Here is a 26,192-nt window from a genome sequence, read left to right on the forward strand (position 1 = left end):
TTCCCGCACAGTGTATCTAACCCTGAAGGACAAAGAAATGTATTTCAGGAAGAACGTAACTTCATACTGCTTTTCTAAATAAAAGAACTTCAAAAAGCAACTGGGTAAACAGGAAAGCTCCACAGGTCCAGCCTTGCTGCTGGCCCCGACACCAGAGCCAGGTTCAATTAAACAGAAATGGTTAGCAGAGTAAGAGATGCCAAATTTCTCCTCTTAGGACCATCTTCATTCTAGTCTATAGTCCTTTTGCTACAAGTTTTCCACATCTTGTTAACATCTCCTTGATCTGAGTATCTTCCATTCCATCCTTAGCTTTCTTGACTTTTCCTTCAGCCTCCCCTATGTTCCCCTTCATTTTCTATTTCCCCATGTGCAAACAAAACCAATACCACAGTCTGACTTTCATGCCCTGGAAAACCACTCTGGAGCCCCTGGGGTTAAAAACAATCCAGTACAGGGAATTCCCTGGAGATCCAGGGGTTAGGACTCGGCACTTCCACAATCAGAAGTCTGGGTTCATACCCTGGTGAAGAAACTAAGATCCCACATATGCAGCCAAAAAAAAAAAAAGAAACAAACAAACCCACAGCACAGTGTGTGTGCATGTTGGGGGGAGGGTAAATTAAGAGTTTGGGATTAACATATACCCACTATTGTATATAAAACAGATCACCAACAAGAACCTACTACACACAGCACAGGGAACTATACTCAATATCTTATAATAACCTAAAATGGAAAATAGAAAACAATATATGTATGTATGTATGTGTGTGTGTGTGTGCGCGCCTGCACGCGTGCCGAGTGCGTGCTCAGTTACTCAGTCCTGTCTGACTCTTTGTAACCCCATGGACTGTAGCCTGCCGGGCTCCTCTGTCTATGGAATTTTCCTGGCAAAAATACTGGAGTGGATTGCCATTTCCTCCTCCAGGAGATCTTCCCCACCCAGAGACTGAACCTGCATCTCCTGCGTCTCGTGCACCGGCAGTGGATACTTTACCACTGAGCCATCTGGGAATTCCTAATAATGCGTGTGTGTGTGTGTGTGTGTGTGTGTACACACATATGTATAACTGAAACTAACACAACATTGTAAATCAACTATATTTCAACCAGCAATTTTTGAAAATAAAATTAAAAAAAAAAACAGCACACAAACACATGAAAAGATGTTTGGCCTCATTAGAAAATTAGAAATTGCACATTTTAAACCACGATAATATCATTTCACACCCATTAGATTGGCAAAACTTTAAGTCTAACAATTTTGAGTGTCTGCAAGCACATGAAGCAACTGAAACTCCCAAACCTGCCAGCTGGAATGTAAATTGGTACAACTGCTTTGAAGAGAAATCAGGTCATATATTAGAGTCAAAGATGCCCACTTCCTCTGACCCACAATTTCCCTTCTAGGTAGGTACACCACAGAGAAAAACTGAAAAGACGCAGAGGGAGACAAGTTCCAAACCGTCATGGCACACAGACAAAATTCTAAAACTAACAAAAAAATGAATAAATATAACCCATCTGTGTGATGGAATATTATACAGTAGTTAAAAACAACCTAGACAACCTAGATTACATGCTTGCATCAATAAACCTCAAAATCATAACTTAAAAGCAACTTTGAAGTTGTTCAGTATTACAAGAGCATGTTTAAAACATGAGGAAGCAATACAATATGTAGTGTATGAATACCTACATATCTAGGAAAGGTGTAGAAACACATGATAAACACATGATAAATTCAGAACAGCGGTCACTGTCTGGTAGAAAGGGGATGGGGAAATGCTCACTCATATTTGTAATATTTTATTTCTTCACAGGGTGTAGACACTGAGTGGCCACTCTATTAGTTTCGATATTTTTCTGCATGCCTGAAATTTCGGAGAAGGCAATGGCACCCCACTCCAGTACTCTTGCCTGGAAAATCCCATGGACGGAGGAGCCTGGTAGGCTGCAGTCCATGGGGTCGCTAAGAGTCAGGCATGACTGAGCGACTTCCCTTTCACTTTTCACTTTCATGCATTGGAGAAGGAAATGGCAAGCCACTCCAGTGTTGCTGCCTGGAGAATCCCAGGGACGGGGGAGCCTGGTGGGCTGCCGTCTATGGGATCGCACAGAGTCGGACACGACTGAAGCGACTTAGCAGCAGCAGCAGCAGAAAGACAGTCCCATGTCTGAGCTACCTGAAAGCATTTGAAGGTTCTGAGAGCAGAATCAGAACTTGATGGGGAGAAGGAAAGTTGGACCTCTGAATGGAAAGCTGAAACAACCAATAGCGTTCCCCTCTCCCTCTTCAAACTATCCATGGCAAAAAATCATTCTCAGAATTGTGGCAAAATTCCATATAGAGGACTTGTGACACCCCCAAAATTCTAAGCCGCAATCCCAGAACAGAAACATTCCAAACAGCCTCTAGTGCTGACAACAGAAATTATTTGCCTGAAGACACTTTTTTCCTGGTTCATTTTTTGGGTGGCCTCTTCTTTGAAAAGATCAGTAAGGCCTTTCAAACCCTTAAATGAGCATTGGGTTTTACCACAAATGATGGTTTATTATAAGAAACTGCATTAAAATATTTAGGCCAGAAAAGTTAACTAGACTCAAAGTTAACTTCTACAACTCTCCCAGTTGGTTTGCTTTGGGCTGGCTCCGTGGGTAGGCCAGAGATAAAACCACCGAGAGATACCTTTCTGATGATACCAAAGAATTCAATACCATCATAAAACTTCAACTCATTAAAACTAACTAGATAGACTAGGCCCAGTGTAGGGTGAAAAAAGACATGTGAACTCTCTTGTTTAGAGAAATTTAGGGAGTTTTCTCTTAATTGCTCAAGAGAATAAAAACTTTCAGTTACTACCCAAACACACCAAAATTCCACATTACTGAAAAATAACTACGTTTTATTGTTTGGGTGAACTGGAACACACAAAGCTGATATCCAGAAGCGGGTATCACAATCTTCAGTGACAGTGAAGTCACTCAGTCCTGTTCGACTCTTTACGACCCCATGGACTGTAGTGTACGAGGCTCCTCCATCCATGGGATTTTCCAGGCAAAATACTGGAGTGGGTTGCCCTCCAGGAGGGCTTCCCGACCCAGGGATTGAACCTGGGTCTCCCGCATTATAGGCAGACGCTTTACAGTCTGAGCCACCAGGGAAGATTTAATTCTAACAAAATACTGGCTTTCAGCTTTGTTTTCCCGTATGATTCCAAGAGAAACAGAGAAGAATCTGTAGACCTAATTGTCAGGTCCTGACCCAACACAAACTCCTTCATGTTAGACCTAAGAGGCCAGAAAAACAGAATGTTTTTTTAAACATTAACCCAGCCCACTTCAGGCTGCAATTTCTAAATCTGACGATTATCAGTGTAGATGCTCACAACATGACCTTAACCTCTCCTAGCTGATTCATTAACTCAGAGTCTCCGATTATCTTTGCAATGGGAAGGAGTAACAGAGGAAGAGACACAGTCATCTCTTCTCTCAAATTTTGAGTTTTACATATTTTTAAATAATTTTTAAAAAATGTTTTCAACTTCTAAAAATGCCTGCCTCAAATAAGTAATTGACTTTCCAATATAAAATGATCTCTATAAATGTCCTCCAGCTTTATTACAAATTTCTAGTAATTTTATTTTCCCTTCATATTGAGGTGACTTCTATTTAAAAGAATTGAAATCTGGCACTCACAGTGATGCCCAATAGCATCCTGGGGTTGTTCAATGGATGCTGAAATGGTAATATCTGGTAAATTCAACACAGTTTCAAACAAAGTAGTTAAGTACTCAAGGAAAGAGTCTAAGAACTACTACTCACTAAGGAAGTTTCTGACAACCAAATATACATACACATTAGTTCTACAAGTTGAGAAAGAAAGTATAGTCCCAAGAAACATAACAATTTGTTCAATGGCACCATTAGACTCAAGCTTAGCTGGAGAGACACCCAATAGCATAGATTTCAGTTCTAAGCTCTTCTGACTACAATCATAGAAAATAAAAGAATCAAACTTGAATCAAATGCAAATTAAAGAAACATCCTGCTGTGATCATCAGTTTACTGTACTGCTTCTGAGATTTTGCTCAATCTTTATCCATGTGGATACCACACTGTATTGAGATAGTTTCATCTTCACCAATGTTATGCCCACAAGAAACCACTGAGTTCCTTGGGGACAGCGACTCACCTCACTCAATTACATACCTGCACATAATATGTGCCAACACTAACACAGAGATCCTCAACAGATGGCCATTTCCAGGAACAAAACGTGATCTATTTGACACATGGCATTTCTTTCATGGAATATTTTACAGCACTATTCACAAATGAAATTAAGATTTGATGATTTAGGCCAATCTGCATCCGTACAAGTCACATTTCTAGAGGGCACATTTGGTTTCTACTAACAAATGCTTCCTCTTTAGAAAATTCCTCAGGCTTTTCAGGCTCTTTAGAAAATTCCTCAGGCTTTTCAAACAGAAAATCTACCCCCAAAAAACCTTTCACTTACAGAACTTAAATCCATTAGCCTGGCCAAAATCAGAAGACTATCAACAAGGGACATTTCCTCATGCTTGGTAGCAGCTAATACATTTAAAAAATTACAACATACCAGCCAAACAAGCTTTACTATCTCTGAACCAGACACGCTGTGTAGCTAAGGTGACAAGCCCTCAGCAAGCTGATCAAGAATCACTATGGCAGGAATTCACATGAAGTGAAATTAAGACAAACGGGAACTCACATTAAACTGCCAATGGACAATAAAACCTCGGGGGTAGAAGACAAGTAGAGGGATGGGAGGATTTTCCACGACCCCTATATCTAAAACTGGCACAAGAAGTGTGGGGGAAAGAGAAGGTGTTTATTTCTCAATCACACAAGGATTTGCAACAAGGTTTTTCCTGCTCTGCTGGGTCCTTTCTTGTCTGCTGGATGAAACAAATCCAGACTCAGTACTAGGTCCTGGTTTGCACAAGCCTTACCTAGAAGGATGTATCTTCTATCACTGTTTCTGTGACACACATCAGCCTGTTTAAAATATGCCAGATGACCTGCTTTTAAAAAAAAAAAAAAAAAAAGACGCAACTGTCACTTCTTCTTACTACAGCTCCATTTGGGATCAAATGGAGTTGGGACTGGGAAGGAGCCCCCCAGAGAGAAAAGAAGTGTGAGGAGAGACCCACAGAAGACCTACCTGGAAACAATTCATCACTGAGTGAAGAATCTAAAGGGAGGTCCAATGAAACTGTATGTCTGAACAAGTGAAGACAGCAGTCTCCTCATCACCGAGCCTCCTCTGTGGGAAGCAAGACTGGGAGGGACCAGGGCACCAGAGCAGCCTTTTAGAAGGGGGCGGGGTTAAGGACTCCCACCCCAGTCTCCCTGTATGGGCTTGGTCTGCATAAACATTTATCTTAGCATTTATCTTAGCAGCTGCTTACATCAGGTCCAAGAAGACATTGTCCTTTAAACAACTGAAGGTGACATAATAATGAGAAAGATGAACCTGATCATCAACACCTGATACTCAGTAAGTACTTGCTACATGGTAGGCTCAGTAACTCCTTTAATACAACAGTCCCATGAGGTAGGAACCATTATCATCCCCTTCTTGTAGATAAGGAAAGTAGGAGAGAGAGCAACTGGTTCCGGGACAAAAAGCTAGTATATGTTCGAACCCTGAATCCAGGAAGCCTGACTTTACAGCCCAAACTCTTCATATCCCTTACTCTAGGCACAGGGTCCATATCAGAATGTACAACTCCCGAGTTGTGAATTATTGATTCCTCATCTCACTTGGGTGATGATCCTAAGTTCGGTGCCTTTTTAAGGACTTCACATGAGGTGTCAACTCTCCACAGCCCACTCCTCTCATGTCTGCCCTGAAGCTTGCCTCTCTGGCTGTTTTGTTGGAAACAGGTTGTGACATTCTGCTCAGGTGTGCCAAGAAGCCCCAGCTGCACTGAGGGCAGAAAAGGAAAAAAGCTGGGGGCTGGCTTCATCTTGGCTCACGCTAGCTCTCAAGTTTCCAGCCTGCTCCAATACAGAGATGTCACCACACACAAGCAGGACAGGAACACCACCACCAACGGCGTCACTGCCCTGTAAGCCCAAAGCCACCCCAGGAGGCACGGAATAGAGTGTTAGAGTTGCTCTGGTTTCACAGTTCCCCTCAGGAGCTGGTCTTAGCAGACAGAGAAACCGAGAAGAAAGGCATCACCTTTTCACTGCACCAAGCAACATTAATGCCACTCGACAGGAGGGAGCAGGGGGCCTGTCTCTGCGTGGAGAAGGAAGAGAGGAAATGGAAACCCGCCAGGAGCCACCCACCACGTCTAACTGGTCCTGCGCCCGTATCTTTGCAGCTGTCACTCTGGGAAGGCCCAGCTTTTGCTCTGCCCACCACAGCAGTAGCCACGTCCAACAGCGCTGAACACTGAAGCCAGCGCCAGTGGATCTTGATTCCATCCCTGAGTAACACATGGCTCCTTAATGCTCCTTTCCCATGTGTTAATCTTGCAGGAGAATGTGGGACAGAAGATTTTAAAAGCTCGGTGATGGGGGAAGGGCAGCCAGATCACCTTACTCCCAGGCTTCTCAATCAAGCCTCCTCAGATTCCCTTTAGAGGCCTGTGTTATTAGCTTGAGAGAGGTTTCCCCAAACTGGCATTAATAGAGCATGTGTTCCATCCAGCTGGAGGGAGGGGAGACAGGATGGGGGCGGGGTGGGGGGTGGTCTTTGGACAGCCGAGGCAAAGCACACACCCGCTCATCTTGCACAGGAAGGCAGTGCCTCACTCCAGGGGGCAAGCCTTGCTCCCCAAGGCTCTGACAAGTGGAGGTACCAGCCGGAGGCACCCTGGGGACCCAAGGGCTGGAGGTTGTTCCTGCAGAAGGCAAAGCAATGGGAGAAATACAAATTAAAGTGATCACGATGTCATGGGCCCCGTCCTCACCAGAGCCCAGCAGTGTCCTCTTGCTGCGTCCACACCCACCGGTCCACACTTGGGTCTACAGAGAATCAGGCAGGATAACCCTAGAGACCTCCTCCATGCCCCCAGGCGGCCCTTTAAATGTCTCTGCCTTATGACCTTGTCCCCTTTCACAGATGGGGAAACTGAGGCATCCACAACAAATGACCGTGCTTTCCCAAACCAGGTAGAAGTTCACTTCCCTAACCACAATTTTTCACTTTTTTACAGCTCTATCACATTTCAGATTTCTCCAGACACACCGACTGCCTCTGCAAAGTGAATCTTAAATACAGTTTAAAAGAGTGAACTCAAAAATGAGATAAGGGCGGTCAAGGAGTCCGGCAGGGCTTTATCTTCGGCAAGAACATGGTAGGCGTCCCCCGCCACCCCAGCTTCTACTCCAACCTGGTACCCCGGGACGTCCGGGTTCGGCCTACCCCCTCCCCCCAAGACGCTTCACCGCAACCCGAGGGCGGGGGCGCAGCGGCGCAGGGACGCGCGGGCGGGCGGGCTCCCGGGTCCCGGGGCCGAGAAGGGGCGGGGGGCTCCCGGCCCCTCCCCCGGCAGCTCTCCGGGCCGCGACCGGCCCGCCCAGCCCGGGGGCCGGGAACTTCTGGCGGCGCCGCGCGGCCCTCGCCGCCCCCACCCCCACCGGCCGCTCGGCGGGCGTGCAGCTCGGATTTCCCATTCTTCGTCTCCCCGCGCCTGGGGCTCGACCCTCGAGGCGGCGGCGGCGACCACTCACCATATTACAGATGGAGGCGATGTTTCGGACAGTCATTAGTCTAAAGGTTACAGCGATCCCGCACCGCCATCTTTACAAGGGGAAAACAGGACCGGCCATGGTGGAGCGCTCGCGGGGAGGCCGGGCGCGGCGGCGGCGGCGGCGGGGAGGCGGCCTGGGGTCCGGCTTTCAGTTTGGCTGGGAGAAGGGAGGCCGGGAGGGAGGAGAGGAGGCGGGGAGGGCGGGGAAGGCGGGAGGCGGGCGGGAGAGCGGAGGGGCGGGGAGTGGCGGAGCGAGGGAGCCTGGGCCGCGGCCGGCTGCGCCGGGAGGAGGGGCGGCCCGAGCGCCGCGTGCACCCCGCACGCCCCGACCGCTTCGGCCCCGACCCGGCCCGGGTCCCCGCGGCTCCTCCTCCCGCCTCCGCCGGCCGCCCTGGCTCGGCTTTGCTCTTTTTTCTTTCTCGGCGTCCTGCTTCACTCCGAACCGGCTGGAAGGCGCGGCCAGGCCCGGGATCGCGCAGCTGCAGCCGGTCCCCCGGGCGGACCCGTCCGCGCCGGCGGCCTCCTCCGCCCAGCTCCGGCCCGCTGCGCCGCCCGGGAACCGAGGACCGAGCCCGCGCTGGGTGTCGGCCGGCGGAAGGTGCAGCGCGCGGGCTTGGAGACTCGGGGCCGCTTTCTCTCTTCACTTGTTCTTTCCGGCCGCGCGGCCCGCAGCAGCCCCGCGTTTTCACGTTCGGGCGAGTGGAGGAGGCAAGGGGCAGGGGTGACTACGTCCAACTTTTCGTTTGTCCCCGGGTTTCCAGCTAGATGGCACCGGCGGGGACCCACGAAGTAAATGGGGTCAGGACACGGGAGTGCCGAGAGCCTTTGGCCTGCCGGGTCGAGGGGGACGGGAGCCTGGGCCGAGGCGCGCTCGGGCAGTGGGTGACAGTAGCAGGTACAGAGGGGAAGTCTCGGTTCTGGACAAGGACTAGGGATGGTCCAAGGAGCGATGGACTCTGAAAAGAATGAAAAACAAACTTTTCCGCGTCTTCTAGAAAAACCTACTTCTCTCGGGGCCACCCAGCTTCTTTAGGTTTGGAGGGTCATTGTATTGGCTTATACACATTTCCTGCATACACAGTCGTGGTTTTTGACTCAAACCGTGAATCTACACCACTTAGCAGTTATGTTCTGTGAAGTGGAGGACCCCATTTCCGAAGGTGTAAAACAGTTCTCATACAAAGTTGCAGTTTTATGCTTTCAACAGAGAAGTCGTACGAGGGAAACGCCTGACAGTTCTTAAACCCATATATTTAATGACAAATCGAATTAGAGGAGAAATTAATAAAATTGAAGATAGCTTCTATCTAACCACCAAGAGGAACATACTGGGGAAATAGCTCACTTCCTGTTCTCCATTATCTATTTAGTGTTATGCTGTTTAATAGTTGGAAGACCATTGATTGTTAATGTCCCTAGGACCTGGGATGGAAATAAGACAACGGAGACTAAAAGTTTCGTTGGGGGTCATCTTGGCTCTGGATATTTAATGGGTTTCCAGACATCAATTCCTGCTTAAGTTATTCTGCCTACATCTTATTTCCAAACAGATCCTGATAATGATGGTAGCTCACTGTGACTTTTTACCGTTGTCAGTCATGATGCTCTTTACATTCAGGATCTTGGTCACCACCAAAACCATCAGATAATAGATCCTATTATAATCGCCTTTTGTAGGTCAGTTAAAAAAAAAAAAAAAGCTTAGGATATCAAGCATCCTACTGAAGCTGGTGTGCTCATCTGCCTGAGCACCTTGAAGACAAGACAACAAAACACCCAACCTATGGCCAGTTAGGGTAACTGACACCTGGGTGTATGTGCCTGCTCAGTGGCTCAGTCACATCCCACTACCCCATGAACTGTAGCCCTCCGAGCTCCTCTGTCCATGGTATTCTCCAGGTAAGAATACTGGAGTGGGTTGCCATTTACTCCTCCAGAGGTTCTTCCCCACCCAGGGATTGAACCCCCGTCTTTTGCATTTCCTGCATTGGCAGGCGGATTCTTTACCACTGTGCCACCTGGGAAGCCCACAACTGACACCTGTAAAGGTTTAAAATATTATACTTGAGGAAAGTCATAAAACAAGTTCAGGAGCAACCTCAAGGCTAGAACTCAAGCCTTAGGACTCAAATTTCACAGACATTCCACTATAAAAGCATTAATACAAAACCTTAAATAATATAGAAATTTTATACCATAATAGAGTTCAGAATTTCTGGCATTATTATAGCATAATGGATGGCAAAGTCCACAGGATTGAAAATGCCATTGACACAATGAAAATTGAACATCGTTGGATTACTGAGTGCTATGTCAGCAAGGCATCCTTTGCATGAACAGCCTATAGGCTAAAAGGTTACCTAAGTGTTCAATATAGACAAACATTCAGATTGAAACTCAGTGAATTACAAACACAAATCAATTGAACACAGCAGATCTTGTCAGACTCATGAATAATTAAATATATTTTTACACTACTACAAGGTTGGTATTCACAGGCCTTAAATCGGAAAGGGCATTAGTTGAAGAATTGTAACCTCAGTCTTTTTCAGCGGGAAACATGTTTTGGCGGTGATAAGATGCAAAGTAATGAAAATGTTGACAAGCTAATGAGAATTTTTAGGAGAAGTGTTTCACATATAGGGGCCAGCTGATTCGAAGATATAGAGTAAAATCTGGGCAAAGTACACAAGTGGAAAGTTAGGACATAGGCTAGCACTAAACAGGTGAAGGAACCTGATTCAGGCCAGGCCAATGAAAGCACCACATGGCCCAGCCACAGTGATTGGTTCAGCTAGGAGGATGTGATATATGCTGAGCCAATGAGAGTTGGCCCTGGGTCTTTGGGGAAAGAAGTGCTCCCCTTTAGTTTGCTGAGCCGGTACAATAATATCTAGAGCTTTTGTCTTTCCACTGCTTGAGTGAAGAAAGATAAAGCTGAGAAATGTAGAACGACATCTTTTGTCCTACTGCTGCAAATCTATATCCTGGCCTCTTCAGCAACTCAAGTTGGTAATGTCCTTGCTTTCTTTGGTCGTTCAAATTGAGTGCTGCTCACGACTGAAACAATTCTAAAACATCATTGTCTCCCTGTTCCCCAAATTCATTAGGTTCATTCTGAATTCATGATGTTCCCTTTTCCTCTGTTCTCTTCCTACTACGTGGATTTTTCCAGTCTTTCTTCTCCATGATGCCGTCCAAGATTGCTTCCCACCACCACCAATGAAGTACATCCAGATGGTTCGTGCCCTTCTGTTGTTACCGGTTTTGTGTCATTGCCCTCCTGCTTCCCCTCTTGGCTTAGTTACCGTTATGCAGCCTCCAGATGACCTGAGACAAGACGGGATGCCTTTGTCATATGTTCTCACAGCGCCATCCCTCTTCCCTTCATGGACCTTATATTTGTGAATTGCTTATGCCATCCAGCACACAGCGTGGAGACAGTAGAGTGGGTGGTTAAAAAGGGGAGTCCTGGATCCAGACTCTCTGGACTTGGGCAGATGTCTTAATTTTTCCATGCCAAAATTCCTGGATCCATAAAAAGAAGAGGCCCTTCATAGAGTGTGATTGTGTTAGTTTATGTAGAGTACAAAACTATGGCTGATGTGCATTATAAGTGATTGCTGCTATTATTTTTGTGCATGTGAGTGTTTAGTATCTGTTTCTCATCTCACATTAGGTGTGAAGTGAGAGGTCTGTTTTTGCTTACCATTTTACACCTAAGACACAGTGCTTTGTCCAAAAGAGCAGCAAAGAAATCAGATATTAAATATTTGGGCAATTGCCTCTTTCCAAGTGGCCTGGAAGCTCCTAGAGGGAAGGTACCTTGTCTTTTGTATTAAAAAAGATCTCATCTGGTCTCAGGCACTGTGCCTGGCACATTCATCCCTCTCCCTTTCCCCTCATTGCTGAATAGGTTACTGCACCTCATTTGAGATGCAAAGACTAGTAAACATTTGGCTGTCAGGGGGAAAACATTTTCCTAGTTGTAGACTTCAGTTTAAAACCAGACTGGCTTCTGAGGGTTATATTTCAATTCTGTGAGGAACTTTGTGACAGTCTTTTCCCTTTTACATCACGTATACAGCAAATACTAAAAACATGCTTTGCACCAGATGCTGTGTGAGGTACCAATGGTCCTAAAATAAGAGGAGGTGGTCACGGCATTCTGCTGCGCTCTGTGTTTCTAGTGTGGTGGCCATTGGCATCACTGTGGATGTCTTCACTACTCTTTGCATGCGGTTACTATAAATTAGGATAAGCAAACTTTGGAGTGAATTTCTACAATCAGAAAACTACCTCTAAAGCCATGAATGTGTTTATGGGTGGTTAAGATTCCATAAGTCTTTGGAACAATTGACTTATTTTGAAGTGCCAATTGAAATGCCATTGAAGGACTTTTAAACTGGGCTAGAACATAATTAGATTTCTATTTGCTAATACATTCTGATTAACTGAAAGAAGAGATGACTATAGCTGGCTACTGTGTGGGGAAAGAGGGTTGACAGAAAGCAAAAGTGCTCTAGGGGAGGCCAGTTAGAAATCTGTGGAGAGAGAGTCCCAGAGCTCCTGGGAGCCTGGGTTTAGGTAAGGAATAGCAATGGAAAGGGGAGAAGCAGACAGACTGCAGATGTTTTTGGAGGTTATCTGGGATGAAGGACAAGGATGAATCAAAGATAAAACCCAGGTTTCTGACTAGAATGAAAAGGAATGTCATTTTTTTACGATAGAGAATGCTGAAGGAGAAGGTGCAGGTATAGGTGGTTGAGAAGAAATGAACTTGATTTCAGAAGCTGAGTTAGAGATAACCATGGAACAACCTGTAAAGATTATGTCAGATACCAATCTGGGGCTCAGAAGAGATGTCTGGGCTGGAGGTAAGTCTAATTAACATAGAGAAAATAACAGAAGGCATGTGGTTATGGATGAAATTGCATAGAAAGAGTTTTGCCAAGGAGTGTTGACTTAGAGTAGACAAAGGAATAGCTGGGAAGAGCCCCACCATGCAACCGATCAGGTGGAGGAAGGAGAAGCCAAAGGAAACGAATACAGTGCTTCTAAAGTGGTAGACGAGAAACAAACATGCAACGTGGCAAATGCCAGAGTACTTCAAGATGGGCGGGGGTAGTCAAAAGTATCAAATACAGCTTAGATATCAAAGGTGATTAATAACAATTTTCAATTCTTAAGCAAAACTTTAAGATGCATTTAACCCTCTGACAATCCTGTGGAGGAAAGCAGTGTTAAAGTTCCCATTTTAGAGAAGAGAAAACCAAGACTGAAAGGGTTTAAGTAACTTGCTCAGATTCAATTAAGCACCAGAACCTACTGCTGAAAAGTTGTTTGAATTATATCAAAGGCAGTTTGCATGGAACAGTTAGGATATTGGATTATTCGTATTAGATTAGTAAGAGTGAGATGAGAAAACAGACTAAAGGTGTTTGGCTTTCAAGGGTAGAAGATAAATAGATAATTAAAGAGCTCAAAGTTACCTTCCTGAAGTGGGTCTCTGCCTGGTTTGCAAGGACCTCCTTTAAATCACATCACTCTGCCTCTGTGCCTGCAGGCCTGCAGCCTCACAGCTCCCCCCACCCTCAGCTGATTATTCTGCCTTCCATTTCAAGTTCACTCACTCCTCAAAACTCAATTCAAAGCTTGCTTCCAGAGGAAGTCTTCTCAATCTCACCTTTCTTGGTAGGCTTTTATTAGAGGTCACTTTTGATATTTCTTTAGAAACCTGAAATGCCTGGCACAATGCTGTGTGCACACAGGAAGCTCTCAGATAATTAACAGGTAATTAATTTTCTACCTACAACACTTGGCTTCCTTGATCAGAACCATTTTGCTCACCATCCTGCTTTCCTGGTGGTTTTCTCTTTCCTTCAAGTTCTGATCTGAATTATACAGAATTTAGCCATCATGCGTATGGGGAAGGCAGGGTTTAGAAGGTAAGTGCATGATGAGGAAGTTGAAGCAAATGAGCTTCCCTCATTTAGAAATGAGACTTCTAAAGAGATTTGATCATAAAATGAGAGATCTCAGCAGCCTAAGGAAGGCAAGGGAATCAATGGAAGGGTTTAGTCATCTTATTTTTTCTTTTACCGCAAGTATTAGTACATTTGTAATCAAGATGTGAGGAGCCAGTGAACCTGCAAGTGACGGTTATTAGACGAGTAGGAGTCAGGTCGAGCAGCTTCCCAGGTGGCTCAGTGGGGAAGAATCCACCTGCCAATGCAGGAAACTCGGGTTTGATCCCTGAGTCAGAAACATCCCTTGGAGGAGGGCATGGCAACCCCTTCCAGTATTCTTGCCTGGAGAACCCAATGGACAGGGGAGCCTGGCAGGCTGCAGTCCATAGGGTCGCAAAGAGTCAGGTGTGCCAGAGCACAGCACTCATTCAGGTTGAGGGCCCAAGAGCTTTGGAAAGGAGGAAGTCGTCCATCCATTAGATTGAAGAAATTAACAGGAGATGGCCTCCACTGTCTTAGTAGACAGGAATAGAAGCTCTATTGCCTCCAAGGGGTTTTGACTGCTTTCTTTATTGCCATGGCCCTCAGAACAGTAAGGCTCTTAGAAGGCTTAATTAATATTTGTTGAAAGGGTGACTGAAAGGATAAGATTAGAACTCCAAGTATAAACTCTCGTGTAAGCAAATGGTTCCAATAGCCTAATCAGATTTAGAACAGGCTTTCTTTGGGGGCACTTGCATTCCTTCCATGTCCATAAACACTGTTTACAATAGAGGAAAGATGTATGCCTCCTCACCAGATCATACCCGAAGGGGTGCTCCCAGCCCATGTCTGATCGCTTGCATAGCTTTAACAACCTCCCGACAACCGCTGCCACCTGGTGGAAGGGCAGGGATTCACAAGTGACGCCTGGAATGAGACTTCCCTCAGGCAGCGGCGCTTTTAAGTCTCTTTGTAGTGCTGCTCTTCCAGAAAACTGGCAACCATGTGGTTCGTTGAAAGCAAGATTGACGTGAACTCTCTCACTGTATAGTTTTGTCTCCAGTGAATGTTTAGGGTTCTACTGTTGCATTTCTTCTCAGAAAAAGGGGTCAGCAATTTAAAAATAAATTTTAAAAAATAAAGAAAATAGGGTCAGACAGCCAAATTAAGGGTGATAGCGATACGGCCACGTGAGCAGATCCTCCTACTGGTGGCTGTGGCGCTGTGTGCCCTGAAAAGTACTGTACACGTGCCGGTCACCACCTACCACCGCCAGTGGGCCCGAAGAGGCTGTGAGGAGCTGACAGCTCGGGGTGCTCTACTACCCATTCGATCAGCCTTTCAAGAGCTCCATGAGCTAGATGGTGGTGGTGGTTTAATCGCTAAGTCATGTCTGACTTGTGACTGCATGGACTGTAGCCTGCCAGGCTCCTCTGTCCATGGGATTTCCCAGGCAAGAATACTGGAATGGGGTGCCATATCCTTCTCCAGGGCATCTTCCTGACCCAGGGATTGAACCTGGGTCTCCTGCATTGTAGACAGATTTTTTTTTTTACCAACTGAGCTATGAGGGAAGCTCAGTAAGTGAAATTCAAATGTTTCAAGAGTACAAATTGCTTCAAATGATTACAAATGATTTCTGCTGTTTTTGATGGAATTCTGGTTCAATTGAAACAATGATACTGTGGATGTTTCTATTTTAAGCACACTATATTTGTTGCTGTTTGAACTTTATTTTTAAATAAAAAGGACAATTTAAGATAGCTTACTTCTTCAGCCATTTAGTTGAAGTCACTTATAATAAGTTTCAGCTATTATGATTCCTATAGGTTATAACAACTTTTTAAAAGAGCTGTTGATATTATGTCTAAGAACAGAGCATGAGACTTTTCTATGTTTTTAATATTTTAAATTAAAGCACACATTCGGAACTTCTAATTTTTAATTTAAACATACATACAGGCATAAATCTTAAGTGAATTGTCACAAAACAGGCACACCAGTACAACCACCACCCAAGTGAAGAAATAGAACCTAACCAGCATTCCTGAAGTCCTCGCCCATGCTCCTCCCAACCCTTCTCCCCCCTCAAACCCCTACACTGACTTCTAAATCAATAGCTTATTTTTGCCTGGGTTTTCTGTTTGTGTTTATCTAAATAAAACCATGCAGTGTGTAACTCTTTTTTGTGTGGCTTCTTTTGCTCAGTATTATAAGATTCAGCCATGTTGCTCAGAAAATCTGTAGTTTGTCAGCTTTTGTTGCTATACAGTATTATGAAGATATCACAGTTTATATAAAAATTCAACACTGATGGATATTTAATTGGCTTTCATCTTAAATGTATTACCAAAAAACGCTTCTATGAATGTTCTTGTATGTATCCTTTGGTGAACATGCACACACATTTCTGTTGGATATACATCTAGGTATAAGTTGCTGGGTCATAGGGTAGGCATGTTTTCAACTTGGGGTGATAATGCCAAACTGGTTTTTAAAGGGGTCATACTAACTTACACTCACCTGTTGCTTCACATGGCTCAGTGGTAAAGAATCCACCTGCAGTGAAGGAGACACAGTTTCAATCCCTGGGTTGGGAAGATCCCATGGAGAAGGAAATGGCAACCCACTCCAGTATTCTTGCCTGGAGAATTCCATAGTCAGAGGAGCCTGGCTGGTTACAGCCCATGGGGGTCACAAAGAGCCGAACACGACTGAAATGGCTTAGTACATCAAGCTTTTTAACATTCGCCTTTTGGTAAATATGCCATATATAACTTAATAAAGTGAAAGAAAGTGAAGTTGCTCAGTCACGTCTGACTCTTTGTGACCCCATGGACTGTAGCCTATCAGGCTCCTCCGCCCTTGGGTTTTTTCCAGGCAAGAGTACTGGAGTGGGTTGCCATTTCCTTCTCCATATAACTTAATAATGCTTATTAAATATTTTTGGTACTGAGTCCACATCACCCTGTTTCATTGTAAGCCCATCTCAGTAAGGTCCATGTCCCAACTAGTATAAAAAAGCAATAACGTAGACATGTGACAAGTACATGTGAATCATCTAGCAAGAAAAGGATCCATCCACTCTCTCCTCAAAACAAGACAGAGGAATGAATAGTCAGTGCCTATAACCAGTAACAGAAAACAACCAGCTTTTTAAAAAGTAAAGTGTGAGCTGTAGAATAATTGAATATTACAGTTACATTAATCTAATTCAACTGCCTTGGAGCCGGGAGAGATTAAATGATTAAGACCCATATCAGTTGCGGACAGAGCCAGAACTAGAATTCTAGTCCCTACATCCCTGGTCTTTTATAGGGTACCTAAAATTTTATTCAATGTACTTTCTTAAGTCTAAAATTTCGCTTTGAACTCAATTTCCTAGAGTTCAGATTAATTTTGTAAGTGCACTTAGTTAACCATGAAAGAACACTGTCCACATGGTGTAATTATATAGCCATGCTTTCTCTGACTAATTAGAAGACAACAACACTGAAATCCAATCCCAACAGAACATGCCATCTGGCTATCACTCTTCAGAAAGACAAAAGCAGTCTGTCTAAATTCTCACTACTGTCTTCACCAGCAAGTCAAGACTACGAGTTTTATAGAGCAATTCATGCAAATACTGTGCTGTCTTCCTCTGAGGACTCAAGGGGGTTTGAGGTCTAGCTCCATAATGTGGTGACTTTCTTGTAGGAAGATTTCACTACTGACCCACAATCAGTAGATTGTGAACCTCAAGTTATAGCTCCACACTGATCCTTGTACATTCATCCAGAACTTCTGGATTAAAAATGGCACACAATTGCAAATGTCTAGCCTTTCTCTACTGACCAAAATATAGCTAATTTATCCCTACAAAGTTCATGGTTTGAGTTTCTGCTTCCCTTATGGCTCAGCTGGTAAAGAATCTGCCTGCAAGGCGGGAGACCTGTGTTTGATCTCTGGGTTGGGAAGATCCCCTGGAGAAGGGAAAGGCTACCCACTCCAGTATTCTGGCCTGGAGAATTCCATGGACTCTATAGTCCATGAGGTTGCAAAGAGTCGGACACAACTGAGTGACTTTAACTTCACTAATAGCATCAGCAAACCACCTATAGACTAACTTTCACCATCTTGGTCTGGGAAATATAAGTTCTCCTCTATATCACTGTGGTATTAACTTAAGGTACTGTCTCTCTTAAATCAATCCTAAATGAAATCAACCCTGAGTATTTGTTGGAAGGACTGACATTGAAGCTGAAGCTCCAATAGTTTGGTTACCTGATGCAGAGCGCCAGCTCATTGAAGAAGACCCTGATGCTGGGAAAGATTGAAGGCAAAAGGAGAAGTGGGTAGCAGAGGATGAGATGGTTGGATGGCATAATCGACTCAATGGAGATTAATTTGAGCAGACTCTGGGAGATAGTGGAGAACAAGGGAGCCTGGCATGCTGCAGTCCATGTGATCGCAAAGAGTTAGACATGACTTAGTGACTGAACAACAACAGTCCCTTAAATCAAAAGCCCCCAAACAATAGCCCACAGATGTGTTTAGTTTAACCAGTGCAGTGTTTAGAAGCTATTTGAATTAATGACAACCTTTGAAATCTAGAGAGTTCACATAAAAATTAAGATGATAAGCCTCTCTTGAAATACCAAAAGCTTGAGCCATTCAGAGATCTTGTTGACTGGGGTGGCTTTGTTCAGTGGGGACATATCTCCCTAATTTACCAGCCTCCTATCCGGGCCTCTTCACTCCTTTATGCTGCCTTCCTTTCATAGGCACTTGAACTGACTCCTGCCCTAATCAAATAACATCAAGGCCAGGTTTCTGCCTGGAATTCAATGCCAGGGCATTCATTGGCAGCAACTTGAAGAATCTCAATAAAAGCTGTGTATAATTCCAGTCCCCTGTAGGGACTTCTGGATCGCCCAGCGCTGTCCTTTGCCATGCCCTTCTCTGGGCTGGGTACTGGCATAACACAGAGCTTCACTGGCACACAATGAGGCTGCATTCATTCAGGGAGAGCTGGGACTTCCGCTATGCCCCAGCTACCCAATTCTCATTTTTTTCCCCCCCCTTCAAGTACTTGGGCAGAAAAAATGCTGAGTGATGTAGTTTAGCATTCTCCAATCTGCAGAAAATTCAATTGCCAAGATCTGCAAGTTTGGCTTTTCTTCTATGCATCTGTATTTTATCCCCTATGAGTCAGTGCATTCAACAATGATATTTAAAATTCAATAAATAAAGGCAAGTGAAATTACAGAAATGGATCATCACTTTCATGGAAAACCAACTAAATAAATGTTTCGCTCAAAATGCCAAGCACCTGGGGACTTTAATAAAATGTTGAAAGTATATCCCCTGGAGGAGATGAGCAATTTGAAAATAGGACGTGTGAGAACGATACTACATGATCCTCCAAATACCAGTGACACTCCATGTCTTAACGGATGCAGAGCCATGTTACCTGATGCGATGACACCCATTATGCAGTGATAGTCTCTGGGGCCTACTGGAAAGCAGCTATGCAGGATCTGAGGCTTTGGATGTGAACAACACACTGGTCCAAGAAAATCCACAGGAGAGGTTAGTTCAATGTCATGTCGAGCCATGTTGTACAGAATTTACCGTTGTGGACGTTTTCCAGAGTTCTAAGAACAATGTATAGTCAGAACCTCGATTGTCTCAATCCAGGTAGAGCACTGTAAGGGGTCCAGGACCATTTGCATCAAAGACCAGGCAAGGATTCTAGTGCTTTTCAGTCCAAAATGTTAGATGCTTCCTCTGTCTAATATGAAATGATCCACATGCATAAACATTATGTTTACAAAATATCTACCAAGTATTGAAATATAAGGTAGAACTATTATTGTCTTTCATTACACAGGCATCCCACTTTTATTTATTCAACTCTCTGCAAACATTTATTGAACACCCCAGGGATGGGGAAGCCTGGTAGGCTGCCATCTATGGGGTCGCACAGAGTCAGACACGACTGAAGTGACTTAGCAGCAGCAGTATATGCCAACCACTTTTCTAGGCCCTGGAAATAGTTGGGAAAACGAAGTTCACTGCTCTAATACGGCCTGCATTCTAGCAGGTGGAGTCAGACAAGGGGCATAATAAGTAAGTTGATAATTGCTATGTAAAAAAAAGGTAGTAGAACAGAGTAATTTGGCAGGTTGCCGTGTTACGAGGTTAGAAGACTGGCCTCATTGAGACGGTGACATCTGATAGAAAACTTGAAAGAGATAAGGTCACTGTACAGTACTACTCTTTTCTGTTGGGCCCTTTTTAATAAAAATATATATATATATTTCATTTATTTGGCTGTGCAGGGCTTTCGTTGCAGTGTGTGGGATCTTTTAGCCTTGGCATGTGAATCCTTAGTTGTGGTATATGGGATCTAGTTCCCTGGGGTCGAACCTGGGCCCCCTGCATTGGGAGCACAAAGTCTTAGGCATTGGACCACCAGGGAAGTTCCTGTTGGGCCCTTTTTAAAGGGGTTAGTGTATCCACCTTCTCTTTTCTTGAATTATCAGTGGTCATTGATCTTGTGACCTTATTTTGAAGTAATTGCTCAGGTGTGTACCCACCTGGGGCTTTGTCCCAGCACTCTGATGAGGTTGTTCCGTAAAGCTACCCATTCCATAGCTGCTTTAGAAATCTTTAGAGAAGCTGTTAGAAATGCAGATTCCGGGGTTTTCCTCCTTGGAGAGGAGGTCTTGGTGGGGACCAGGAATTTACAAATTAGCTAGTGCCCCAGGGGATTCTAATGTATATGGTCTGTGGCCATACTTTGAGAAACTCTGGCTCAAAAGACTGATGCCAGTATTTCATTATTCCATTTCCAGCATCAGTTTTAGAAACATACTTTTGATGAATGTAAAACATATAAAAATCCTGAATTCATGAAAATATGAAACCTTCCTGTAATTCTTGAGGTTGTATAGTATTATTCTGAAATTTGAGGTGGGGGGGGAAGGTTTATCCTGCCTTACCCATGTGACCTGTTTTGGGGAGTAATCAAGCAGTATTTGAAGAAAACTTGTTCTTTCTAGAAGTCCAGCTAATAAAAGCAGAAGGAATGACTTTTTTTAATTTCTAATAATTCTGATATTTTACAGCTATGAATAAAGAGCTTAAGGAATGAGCACGAGTGGAAGCCAAAGCCATTTAGTGAAAGGGTGCCTGCGTGCTCAGTCGTATCCGACTCTTTGCAACCCTATGGGTATGGGATTTCCCACCAAGAATACTGGAGTGGGTTGCCATTTCCTCCTCCAGGGGATCTTTCCAACCCAGGGATTGAAGCCACGTCTCCTGCATCTCCGGAGAAGGCAATGGCACTCCACTCCAGTACTCTTGCCTGGAAAATCCCAGGGACAGAGGAGCCTGATAGACTGCAGTCCATGGGGTCGCTACGAGTCAGACACAACTGAGTGACTTCAGTTTCACTTTTCACTTTCATGCATTGGAGAAGGAAATGGCAACCCACTCCAGTGTTCTTGCCTGGAGAATCCCAGGGACAGGGGAGCCTGGTGGGCTGCCGTCTATGGGATCGCACAGAGTCGGACACGACTGAAGCGACTTAGCAGCAGCAGCAGCATCTCCTGCATTGGTAGGTAGATTCTTTACCACTAAGCCACCTGGGATTAACAAGAGACTAGTCAGTGATAGGGTGATGACTAAGGATGGTGTCCTGACACCACTGGAATGGGTTGGCATTTGCTTCTCCAACCTCAACCCACTAATAAAGTATAAAAAGGGGCAAGTGTGCCATTATGGGCCTTTTGGTATGATGCACCAGAAGTGCTGAAAGTTTTCTCACCCCAAAATTCAACTTGATACTTATCCAGCTAGTTTGTAGAAAATAAGTTAAATAAAGAAAACAAGCTAAACAAAGATAAACACACTAAATGACAGAAGGGAAAACAAAAAGACAAATCCAGAATGTGGGTCATTTTGATAGAAAAAGTTACCCAATTCTACAACAAATCAGTGATCAGGTAAAGAAGGAGGATCATTAAATAAAAGAGACTTAAAGATGTAGCCAAATGTTATGTGTGGATCTTATTTGGATTCTGATGGGAAAAAACCAACTGTAAAAAGAGAGTTTTGAGACAATAGGGGAAGTCTGAACATGGACCTGGTATTAGATGATTTTAAAAAAATTTATTAAGTATGATAATGGCAAATAGTTATGTTTTAAAATGTTTTTTATCAATCTAGAAATGCTTACTACAATTTCAAAGAGTGAAATGACAAAGTCTGGAATTTCCTTGAAAATGAATAAAAATAAAGGTGGGTGGGCAGATGAAATGAGATTGGCAAAATGTTACTAATTCCTGAAGATTGGTGCTGAGTATGTGAAGCTTCTCCTTATATGGGCGTATGCTTGAAATTGTCCATAATAAAAAGTTTTTAAAATATACTTTTGCTGTAGGTACACATTCCTTACAAGCCATGGTAATGAGTCAAGACATTGAGATTATCATTAGTCACAAATTAAACTTTCCCAAATTACTTTTCCAAGTAAAACTGGTAACTCCCCTATAAATGCCCAAAACTAAGTTTTCATATCCTGATATCTTTTTTTTTTTTTTTAAATCTCTCTCTCTCACAGCCCAGAAAAGCACGGTGGTTTTTTTCCCACATTGATCTCTTCTGTAATAATGAGATGTGCAGAGTAAATGGACCTCCATTTGCTCCTTTGGCTGCTTGAGAACCATTAAGACCCTGCTAACATCACTCATCTATTAAGTGAAGGAAAATCCTTGTCATTGAATTAAGGGAAAACCACTCCTCATACTCAGGAGTTTGGGGTGTTTAAAATGCAGTATTTACATAGTGAAAAAGATCATGAAAAAGTGTTGAAGCACATGTGGTTGTATATGGTTATAGCCTATTTCTAGAGGAAAAGGGGAGCTCTCTTAAAATACTTACGACCTACTTTGGCTTTGGTCACCTAAGAGAAAATGGCTTCAGATTAAGAATTAAAATTTCCTGCATCAGAAGGACTCTAATTAATCAGGCTGAGTGCATTTGTAGATGTTGAGGTCAATAATGTAAAGATCCATATAGTAATTTAATTCTTAGAGGCTATTTGACTTCCACTGTGTTTAAAACTAAATTTGGCTACTTCACTTACTCCAGGGTGGCTAATTAATATCCACAACTCATTTCTCCTGGCCATCACTCCTGCAAATATCTAAATCCAACCCAGAAGACATCATCCAGGGTATTCACTTAGCCCCTTCTAGTAACTCTGCAGTAATATTTCCAACTTTATTTTTTAAAAGTCTTAGTCAATAATCTCCCAGTTGCTGTTATGACTTTTTTTTTTTTTTATGTCAAGCGCTATTAAAATCAAAATTTAGGGACACCTAATAGAGCTTCTGGAGAAGGCAATGGCAACCCACTCCAGTACTCTTGCCTGGAAAATCCCATGGACGGAGGGGCCTGGTGGGCTGCCGTCTATGGGGTCGCACAGAGTCGGACACGACTGAAGTGACTTAGCAGCAGCAGCAGCAGTAGAGCTTCTCAAAGCATATTCTGGGAATACTTGCATAACAATCAACTGGTGGGTTAAAAAAATACAGTTTCCTGGGCCTTCTCACCAGACTGCATCAGACTCTCTGCTGATGGGCCTGGAATTCTGCACCTTTAGCAAGTATGTCGGGTAGTTCTTTCATACATTAAAGTCTGACAAACAAGTTTTCAAGAATGTGAGTTTCTCTCAGGGTTTTAAGAAAAACAGGATAAAGACACCCAAGTTAAATAGCAGCAGAAGGAAGCAATCAGCCAACATGTGGAACATACCACAACACGACTGACCTGTCCACCAGCTAATAAACAGGTGAACAAAATTTAGTAAGTCCAATCAGTGGAATATGACTCAGCCATAAAGGAATAAAGTCCACCAATGCATAGCACTGCTCTTGTTTGTTCCACCTTGAAAACATTATGCTAAAAGAAGCCAGACTAAAAGAGGATTAAACTTTGAAGACATACTAAATATAAGTAAACCTGCTTGAATCTCGATTCAAATAAACTGTAAAATAGACATTTTTAGACAAGCGGAGATGTTGAATATGAATTTGGAATTATTGTTTATTTTCTTAGCAACCACGTTGGTATTGTTTTCAGGTACAATTATGTCTTTTGAGATTAATACTGAAATACTGAGGCCTGAAATAACATAGTATCTGGAGTTTTCTTTGAAATACTTCAAGCAAAAAGGGAGATAAATGGAAGAAGTATGCAAAATAAACGATAGTTTTGGTTGAGAGTTGTTGCCTGGAAGATAAATATACAGGGACTTGTTGAATTCTCTCCCTTTTATATTTGGAAATTTTTATGATAAGATTTAAGAATCAAGGAACTCAGGGCTTCTTGATGATTTTGTTTTGATTCCAAAAATTTCAATTGTACCTGCAGTGTTAGAGTGAGACTGAAGGGCAAATATTAGAGGCAGGTTCTTAACTTTTTAGCTTTTCAACAGGAAAAGATCAGAGGGAGAATTGAGAATAATTCCATATACTCAGAAAAATTAATGGACACACTGAAAAGGAACTGAGCTCAAAGTTCTTTGGCTATTTTTTTAAAAAGAGAAAAGCCACTCTAATTCTTTCCTCAAAAGTCACTTTAAGTTCTCAGGGGATGTACAATGAATTGACTTCACATCAAAATAAATTTGTACTTTGATGTGCTGTTCTGGACTTAAGATTTTATTGTTGATAAATGCTGGAGAGGGTGTGGAGAAAAGAGAACCCTCTTATATTGTTGGTGGGAATACAAACTAGTACAGCCACTATGGAGAACAGTGTAGAGATTCCTTAAAAAACTGGAAATAGAACTGCCATATGACCCAGCAATCCCACTGCTGGGCATACACACAGAGGAAGCCAGAATTGAAAGAGACACATGTACCCCAGGTTCATTGAAGCACTGTTTACAATAGCTAGGATACAGAAGCAACCTAGATGTCCATCGGCAGACAAATGGATAAGGAATTTGTGGTACACATACACAATAGAATGTTACTCAGCTATAAAGAATGCATTTGAGTCAGTTCTAATGAGATGGATGAAACTGGAACCTATTATACAGAGTGAAGTAAGTCAGAAAGAGAAACACCAATTCAATATATTAATGCATATATATGGAATATAGAAAGATGGTAACAATGACCCTATATGCAAGACAGCAAAAGAGACACAGATGTAAAGAGCAGACTTTTAAACTCTGTGGGAGAAGGCGAGAGTGGGACAATTTGAGAGAATAGCATTGAAACAGGTATATTATCAATATAAAATAGATGACCAGTGTAAGTTTGATGCTTGAAGCAGGACACTCAAAACTGGTGCTCTGGGACAACCTAGAGGGATGGGGTGGGGAGGGAGCAGGGAGGGGAGTTCAGGATGAGGGGGACACATGTACACCCATGGTTGATTCATGTCAATGTATGACAAAAACCACCACAATATTGTAACGTATTTAGCCTCCAATTAAAATAAATAAATAATTTTTTAATTAAAAAAATATTTTATTGTTGAGAACTTCCTAATTCTATAATGTTGTTAGAGATTTAGTTGTCTTAAAAATCTACTACTGTACACACACATATACAATTTAATGATGAATCTCTGATCAGGGAATTAACCCAAATTACCACGTCTTTCTTTGGAATCATACTACCTGTTTTTGATCACTGATTTCAGTGTTATAGAATGTGGCCTATCTGCTTCAAAATCAGGTGCAATTTTGTTCTCAGATGCATGTGGCCTGATAACCCTCCTATCACATGATAATTAGGACTTGGAAGAAAATAATTATTTTAAGTAAGTTTAAGCATGTGAAATCACCTTGACTAGGAAACTGTCTGCCCTGGGGTCAAAAATCTTGAACATGTGAATTATATTTTTTTAGGTGTTTGATATTGAGGAAGTTGGTTGCAGTGCCCTCTTTATGAAGACCCATGGAGGAAATTTTCCTCAGGAATCTTTGCGCTTCTCTTGAGTGTCTGGTTTGTTTCCATTTTCTGGTTTTTGAATTGACTGTTAGGCAGCTCAGAGCAAAATTTTTGGCCCTTTTCCAGCAAGTCAACAGAGCTTCATGGGTTATATTTTCTGTACCAGCCCCAGACTTTATCTTATTTTCCCTGCAATCCAATTTTCTCACTGTGTTTTAAAAATAGAATTGTAATATATTCTTGTAAACTACATTCTTCTTGGGCTAAAATGAGATGTAAAACAGTGAATAAACAAATGAATGAACAACAATAAATTATTTTTAAAATTACAAATAAATATCAATATAAGCACAAAAAATTACAAAGAAATACATTGCAGGTCATTTTCAAGTTGCTGGTTAAATCCATCTTATATTAACATGTTCCACATCTTTCTTTATACATGGATGTCTCTTTTCTGACATCAACTGTGAGCTTTACCACACAAATATAATGAAGGGACTAAGGTTTCAGGTTTATTATGAC

At 43.0% G+C, this 26,192-nt stretch overlaps 1 protein-coding gene and 1 long non-coding RNA gene across 10 annotated transcripts in view; one reads left to right on the forward strand and one right to left on the reverse strand.

Moving 5' to 3' along the window:
* USP46 (ubiquitin specific peptidase 46) overlaps positions 1–26,192 on the reverse strand; it is a 172,885-nt gene that overhangs the window by 66,710 nt on the left and 79,983 nt on the right. For 2 of the 9 annotated variants that reach the window (XM_055588542.1, XM_055588543.1), the window contains one exon: positions 16,232–16,267. The exons of 1 other annotated variant lie outside the window; for it this stretch is intronic. In XM_055588542.1, the coding sequence (XP_055444517.1) occupies positions 16,232–16,267 (36 nt within the window). Of the gene's footprint in view, positions 1–5,212; positions 5,330–5,747; positions 5,933–6,348; positions 6,646–6,783; positions 6,898–6,974; positions 6,993–7,737; positions 7,922–16,231; positions 16,268–26,192 lie in introns of those variants that run through there. 6 more of the 9 variants (XM_055588550.1, XM_055588548.1, XM_055588547.1 and 3 more) reach the window with 6 other exon arrangements.
* Positions 6,019–26,101, forward strand: LOC129657857 (uncharacterized). Its single transcript, XR_008717134.1, has 3 exons — positions 6,019–6,122; positions 7,221–7,361; positions 25,625–26,101. It is a non-coding gene; the product is annotated as an uncharacterized LOC129657857 (long non-coding RNA).

The sequence above is a fragment of the Bubalus kerabau genome, chromosome 7 (assembly GCF_029407905.1).
Source record: "Bubalus kerabau isolate K-KA32 ecotype Philippines breed swamp buffalo chromosome 7, PCC_UOA_SB_1v2, whole genome shotgun sequence".
NCBI lineage: Eukaryota > Metazoa > Chordata > Mammalia > Artiodactyla > Bovidae > Bubalus > Bubalus kerabau.